Source organism: Suricata suricatta, chromosome 12 (genome assembly GCF_006229205.1).
Source record: "Suricata suricatta isolate VVHF042 chromosome 12, meerkat_22Aug2017_6uvM2_HiC, whole genome shotgun sequence".
In the NCBI taxonomy this organism is placed as follows: domain Eukaryota; kingdom Metazoa; phylum Chordata; class Mammalia; order Carnivora; family Herpestidae; genus Suricata; species Suricata suricatta.
In genome coordinates, this window is record NC_043711.1 from 11669790 (window position 1) to 11677798 (window position 8009).

Genomic DNA, 8009 nt, shown 5'->3' on the forward strand with positions numbered 1-8009 from the left:
TGGTGATGGAGGAGGGCACTTGTGGGGAAGAGCACTGGGTGTTGTATGGAAACCAATTTGACAATAAACTACTTAAAAAAACTGTTTTTCCTAAAAAAAAAATCTGGGAAGACAATAAATCTATGTAAAATGAGTGGAATAAAAAAAGGAGGAGAGAATCCAAGGCCACATCCTAGCTCTGGGCTCTCAGCCAGAACCCCAAGCCAGGGCACACGCAGGTTGGCTTCCAGATCCTGCTTCTGTGCCCTTCCACCTATGGGGACACTATCTTGGCTTCTGCACCTCTGTCAGAGACTCAAGACTGTGCTCACAGGAGCATAAGCAGACAGAGCTAACACTGACGCACTTGTACATGGGTTCTGAAACACACATGGGCAGCGGAACCCAGCAAACACTCAGCCAGGAGCAGAGACACTGTTGGTGGTTCCGCACCCATCTACTGAGCACTAACGAGTGCCTGGAACTTGTCTGGGATCAGGATGAGCCAGGGACACACAGACACCATGGTGGGTCGAATAGCCTTCCCCTCAAATTCACATCCACTGGAATCTCAGAATGTGACCTTATTTGGAAATAGGGTCTTGGCAGATGTACTCAAGGTAAGGGTCAAGGTGGATCACACTGGATAAAGGTGAGCCCTAAATCCGATGACTGGTATCCTCACAGGAATAGGAGGGGACTCACAGAGGGAGGCTGGCTGTTGGAGACAGAGGCAGACATTGGGGGTGATGCAGACATTGGGGTGATGCAGCCACAGGCAAGGAATGACTGGGGCCACCAGAAGCCGAAAGAGGCCAGGGAAGATTCTCCCCTAGAGTCTCTGGAGGGAGCATGGCCCTCTGCATACCTTGGCTCGGATTCTAGCCCCCAGAACTGTGAGGATAAATTTCTGCTTTTTAAAGCCACCTGGTTGTGGTCCTTTGTCACAGCAGCCCCAGGAAATGGAAACAGACAAACGCAGGGACACATACACAAACAGTGCTCACAGAAGCAGGCATCGTGCTGCAGAAATGAGCACACACGTGCATGGTGACAAGCCCAGGGTCACGCTTCTGGCTCAACCTGCTGCAGGGGCCACTTCCTGCCTGGGAATGGGCCCTGCCATTCCTGACTGCTGTGGGTCCAGGCTTTGGGGGAAGGAGGCAGCGTGGGCAGTAGATGGATCAGTGTGGGTCCAGGTTGCTGGGGCCATAATCCCTGTCCCCATCCCAGTCCCAGAACCCTTCCTCCAGCCAGAGCCCCCCTCTGCTCTGGCTTTCCTTGGTCCCCACACGTTCCCCCTTCAGCTCCTGCCTTGCTTGCCACCTGTTCCTGGGAATCCTGGCTGGAAACAGAGTTCCTCTTGCCTGGCTTGAAGATGGTGTGCCTGGCATGCTGTTTGCAGCCTAGCGGGAGGCCACCTCTCCTGCTGTGCGGAGAGCAGGGCAGAAGCTGTCTCACTGCAGGCACCTCCCCTGAGGCAGGTTCCCTGGGTGCCTCTCCCCAGAGCCTGGGATGCAGTTGAGAGCTCCCCCATGTCCAAGGAGGCGCTGGGGCCCTGGGAATGCCCCTTCCTCTCTGGATATTTCTCTCTCTCCTTCCTCTCTCCCTCCCTCTTGCTCCCTCTCTCCTTCCCCTCTAATCATACCTCCCTTCTCTCATCCTCTCTCCCTTCTTCATCCATCCATCATATTCTCACTGAGCTCTAGCTAAGGGACCCAGTCTGAATCCCGTGACCCAAAAACAACGCTGCTACAACCTGGCACTAAAAAAAAGCCCTCAGTGTAGGGAGAGCTGGATGCAGACATGTTACATTTTATATAATGGAACAACACAATGATGGCATGTTATAACATATAGTACATTCTAATTGCTCCAGAACTTTATTTACCACTAAGTTGAATTTTTTTAGTCAATTAACAAATATTTAATAAACTTCTACTATGTGCAAAGTAGGCTTTTCCTTTTGATAGTAATTTCAAAATTTTTTGTAGTTTTTCAAATTAGTGCCCACTTGTGGGGAAGAGCACTGAGTATCATACGGAAACCAACTTGGCAATAAACTATTTAAAAAATAAATAAATAAAATTAGTGCCCAAAAGGAAAGGCATTATAATTTGTAAACTAAATTATACATTTTGTATCTCATTAGTTTAGTAGCTGAAAGACTTCTGTCAACAGTACCAAGGGAAAATGTCATATGTATGATGAGATGGTGCATTTAAAAAATAGCAACAAGCAGTATTATGATGAATTCAAAACATACTGTAACATTCTTACATATGTCATATGTTATATACACACATGTATGTATACATATCCATCTTAGTGGTTCTGTTTTTCTGGGGAACCCTGACTAATACAAAATTCTTAAAAGAAAAAGAGGCCGAGAGAGTTGGGGAGAGAGAGGGATGCAGAACTTGAGAGACTATTGAAAGCTGAGAATGAACTGAGGGTTGGGGGGAGGGGGGAGGGGGGAAGACAGGTGGTGGTGATGGTGGAGGGCACTTGAGGGGAAGAGCACTGGGTGTTGTATGGAAAACAATTTGACAATAAAATATTATGGGGAAAAAAAAAGAAAAAGAGGCCTTTTAAAAGTGTCACTTTTCTACTTAAAGAGGAGATCCAGATCTCAGGATCCCTGGTGATTTGTCCATTGTGTAAGTATTTCTCCCAGTTCAGCCCCTGCAACCCAACGTCTATGATGTGCCTCTTCCTGTATCCTTATTATAACGCAGAGACCCCATTGCACAGGAGGGCAGGCATCTCTTCCGGGTCACACAGTCCACCTCGAGCATGAAGACTGTTCCTGCCATCCTCCAGCTCTTACTCCGATAGTGTTGGTTGAGGGCACAGCACACCTGTGCTGGGGCCCCTGCAGGTACGCGGTCAGTGTGTCCTCACAACATACCCGGAGGACCTTGTGTATCAGGGCTCCTCCACCTTTGATGACAGACTTCCAAGGACCCTCGGCACTTCTCAGGAGCCACCTCAATGCCCCATGTTCTCCATAAAGAAGAATGGCCTGAAAACCTGGCTGGAAACTAACTGTGTAATGAAACCCAATAACATTTGATGTCAGGATGCCATTTCATGAGTCAGTTTCTGAGGCTGCCATAACAGAGCTTATAAACCTCATGCCCTGAAATCACACACTTCTTTTTTCCTCTGTGCTGGACTCCAGAAGCTGAATCAGGGTCACCAGGTGTGAGTCAAGCTGTGAGCAGGGCTGCGTCCTTCAGGGGGATCAGGGGAGAACCTGCCTCCTGCTTTCCCAGCTCTGAGGCAGCAGCATTCCCTGGCTCATGGTTCCTGCCTCAGTGACTCCAGTTCTTCCTTCCGGTGTCACATCCCCTATAGGGATAGGGGCCCCTGTCTCTGGCCCTTCCTACCCTCCTTGTATAAGGACACTTGCAAATATATCAGCCCTTCTGGGTGATCAGGGTAATCCCCCTGTCTCAGATTCCTAACTGCATCTCATCTGCCCATTCCCTTTTGCTGGACAAGGGAACACAGTCACAGGCTCTGGAGAAGCACATCTTAGGAAAGGTGGGGGCATCAGTCACAGTAACACCAATAATGAGTAAATAATGAATGGAGCCCCAAAACTACTATAGCCAGTTTGCCAAGGTCTCATGGTCGGTGTCAATGAGGAAAGTGTCCCAGGAACTCCTCTGGAGTCAGTGTTTCCCTCTGGCTGTGTGAAAGGGGTGGGAGCCTAGGGCTGCACCTGCCCTCCTTCCCTGAAAGGGGTCTCTTCCTTCTAATGGCAGCCTTCTCCTCCTCCTCTCTGCAGACACCTAAGAGAGGCGGGTTCCTGATCTCCAACTGCACACACATGCACATTGTAATCGATTCTTGCTTCCTGCCTTCATGGCACTGTGGCCTGGGACAAATTATCTATCAGATTTGCATTTTCTGCATTTCAAAAATGTGAAAAGTAATAGATCTGGGTCATATTTAAATATGATGAAAAAATAATTTATTTTGAGGCTTAGAAGAGGGAATGCATAGGAAACCCTTCCCACAGCATTTAGCAAACAGTAGGTACTCATCTGTGATAGCCATCCTTAGGTTTATTATTTTTTTTATTAAAAATAAGTCAGGCAGATAGGATAGATACCATATGTTTGCATTCATAGGTCTAACAGGAGAGACCTGGCAGGGGACCATGGGGAGAGGAAGGGGGAAAGAGAGTGGGGAAGAGTGAGGGACACAGATCAAGGGAGACTACTGAATACTGAAAATGATCCATGGACTGAGGGCGGAGGGGGTGATGGTCATGGTGGGGGGCACTTGTGGGGAGAAGCACTGGATGTTATATGGAAACCAATTTGACAATAAACTATTAAAAAAAATAAAATAAACAAATAAACTTAATTTTTTTTAATGTTTTTATTTATTTTTGAGAGACAGAGTGAGTAGGGGAGGGGCTGAGAGAGAGAGAGAGTCACAGAATTTGAAGCAGACTCCAGGCTCCGTGCTGTCAGCACAGGGTCTGACACAGGGCCATGAGATCATGACCCAACCTGAAGTCAGACGCTCAACTAATTGAGCCACCCAGATGTCCCAAGTTTGTTATTATAAAACACCTTCTGCCTGCAATTCAAACATCTGATCACAATTTAAGAATTAACACCAATGGAAGTTATCCCTCATGGATGCTGGATACATGGTTTCCCAAATCGCATCACAGGACTCACACAGACCTCAGGTTGCATGTGATCCCTACCTTCACATGCTGTGTGCTCTCCACTAAAATTTCTCATCTGCCTAAAGGGGGTACCCACACCCTTGACCTCTCTTTGTGCCATCTTGAGATAACACTGTGCCCTCCAACACATCCCGCAGAGAGTAAAACACAGGGATGAGAAATTGATGTTTTGCTAAAAGTATTGTAGGTAAAAAGGGAAGATTTCTACATGTCAGATGGCAACACTCTTTGAACATTTTGTAAGTTCTTACCCAAACACTGCATCTTCTCCCCTTTCTCTCTCTGCCTCTCTCTCCAGTTCCCGCTCTCTTTTTCTCCACTAAACATTTTGACATCCTTCACTCAACTGAGCTCAACATAGAAACCTCCTTAGGGGCTATCGTTTCCAAACACAGCAAGGAATCATAAACATTCAACCATCTCCACGGAGAAAATATTTACTGTTCTTTGGTCATTTGTTATAATTAGAAGGTAATTCTTATACAACAGTGGACATAACGCCTGATAAACTCCCTGATCCTGGGGTATTTATTATTATGCCTATTTTGTTTTATCCTCATGGTGAAGGAGGAGAAATTCCTCCCCTGCTTCTCCATTCAAGAAGAACCATGGGCATTGGTGTTTCAACATATCCCTGTGATATCCTTCACCAGCTCATAGGTATGTAACACATTCTTAGAAGAGTTAACGGGATGGAGTTCATCACATGGGGTCTTAAACATGAGATCACGGTTACTAGAGCTTATACAAGAGTTGAGCAAACAAACTGAGGAAAAGCAAATACATTGCATGCCTCCAACACAGTATGTTTTCATATACTGAACCCTAAAAAGTCCTATGGAGACAGACCTTATTGTCCCTGGCCATTCTGTCATATTTCCTCACCACCAAACTGGTCGTTGGGGGCGTAGGAGACTGAACTTACTCTGGAAGCTTTTCTTTATGGCATTCTTGAGCTCCTTATTTCTGAGGCTGAAAATGATGGGGCTGAGAAAGGGGGTGAAGACTGTATAGGTGGTGGCCATCAGTGTGTTACTGTCCATAGAATGGGGGCCCTTGGGCTTGAGGTAGATAATGGAGGCAAAGCCGTAGTGCACAATGACCACAGTGAGGTGGGACACACACGTGGAGAAGGTCTTGTGCCTGCCTTCAGCAGAGGGGATCCTCAATATGGCGGCCACGATGAAGACATAGGAGAGGACGATGAGGAATAAACAGCCCATCAGAGCTGAGACACACACCAGGATCACACCCAGGCTGACGGAGGCTGTCTCCTTCCCACAGGCCAACTTTAGAAGAGAAAACACGTGACAGGCAAAATGGTGGATCACGTTAGACCCACAGAAGGTGAGGTTAAAAACTATCATTGTCACCATCATCCCCATGACTGAACCACCAGCCCAGAACCAAGACGTGAGACGGGCACAGCCATGGTTGCTCATGAGCACATGGTAGCGCAGAGGGTGGCAGATGGCCACGTAGCGGTCGTAGCCCATGATCATGAGCAGGAAGGAGTGTGTGAAGCCAAACGTGAAGGAGAAGAACATCTGGCTGGCACAGGCCGCCCAGGTGATGGTGTGGTGGGTGGAGAGCATGTCCACCAGCATGCGAGGGGTGACAGCAACAGTGAACAGGATTTCAGAGGTGGACAGGGCACACAGGAAGAGGTACATGGGCGTGTGCAGGCTGTGCTCTCTCCACACGGTGGCCATGATGAGGAGGTTGCCCAGCAGTGTGAACAGGTACATGAGCAGGTACAGCAGGAAGAAGGCGGGCAGGAGATGCCTTGGGAAGTTGGAGAATCCCACGAGGATGAATTCAGACACCATGCTATAGTTCTGACCAGCCATGGATGCTGCATCTAGCGAGATCAGCAAGCAAATGAAGATGCATAGTTTATCCCATGAATGACAAGGATGATTCAGCATCAGAAATCCTATCATGTGATCAGTCACAGGAATAAACTAAAATAAATATCATATATTATCTTGATTCTGGTAGCAATCTTGGATTGCTAAAGTTCAAATACGATTTACGATTTTAAGAATTAATGCATAATTATCATAAAATACTGTATTAATTTAGATATACAGTATAATGGTTGATATATGTACATATCTTAAAGAGTTTTTAGAAGTTTCTTCTAGTGGTGCCTGGGTGGCTCAGTCGGTTAAGTGTCCAACTTCATATATTGTAGTATAGAGGTGGAATTTAAGGAAAGGTATTAAGCAGGCTGTTTTAGCTTATGGGCAAGTAATAAATTGTATCATGTATCTTGAATGTATCATAGATAAGCTGCTATATAATGATCGCCACTTCAGATAGCTGTGAAATTAGGTGATTAACTAGTTGTTATTTAACCTTCTAATTTCTGTATAAGTCTAATTACATGAAATAGAAGTTGGGGTTTTGATTTTTTACTTTGCTTTTCTGTTTGGAGTGTAATTGTAACTACTGTAGTGTAAATGATAGAAAATAACTGCATATGTTAAAAAAAAATAAATAGGAGGAGCCAAGATGGTGGAGAGGAAGGGAGCACTGTAAACTCTGTCCGCCCCATTTATCGAACCGAGAAGGATATTACTCTCATCTGCGAGAGCGGAAGGAGAAAATACGGACTCCAGAAAGAATAGAACCTCAAGGATACCTGAGTGAGTGAGGGCGAATGGGGGAAATCTGAAAATAGGCCAGGCCGGGTCGGGCAGGGGAGACAAGATCCCCAGCCCAGCGTGGCGGAAGCACACAGAGCCCGAGAGACAAAGGGAAGAGACAGGGGAGCGCACTTCCCAGCGAGAAGAGGACGGAGTGCAGCTGTGCCAGGGGTGCAGACTCCCCGGCTGCGGCTGCACCAGGGGCAAGCAATTCGAACTTGGTTTTGGGAACGGGACCATGGACCGCATTTCCACAGCACACCTCGCCCCCTGCACGGACTGCGTGAATCCCGGGTGCCCACAGGAAAAAATAGGGCCCACACCTATGCGACCCATGACAAGGAGTCGGTGGCGGGTGGAGGCCGGGCTTGTGCTTAGACTGCAGGAGCTCACAGCTCATTTCCAGCAGCACACAGCGCCTTGAGCAACAGCTATCGGAAACCAAGAGAGACTCAGCTTTCTTTTTTTTTTTTTTCCTTTCCCCCATTGCAATCACGATCCTGGCTGGGGGTAGGGACTCCGCAATTGAGTCTGTGAAGGTGCACACTTCACCTCCTGCTGCTCATTTTGCATCAGGCAGGGGCAGAGCCTCTGAGAACAGCCTCCAAGACCTACCACATCAAACCATGCCCATCCACCAGGGGGAGCTGCTGTTTTTTTTTTTT

The 8009-nt window shown here is 47.2% G+C and overlaps 1 protein-coding gene across 1 annotated transcript; it reads right to left on the reverse strand.

The window, feature by feature from the left end:
* Positions 1-5574: 5574 nt before the first annotated feature.
* On the reverse strand, positions 5575-6543 carry LOC115274395 (olfactory receptor 10H4-like). Its single transcript, XM_029917840.1, has one exon. It carries the CDS (start codon positions 6541-6543, stop codon positions 5575-5577), a length of 969 nt encoding a protein of 322 aa, XP_029773700.1.
* Positions 6544-8009: the final 1466 nt, after the last annotated feature.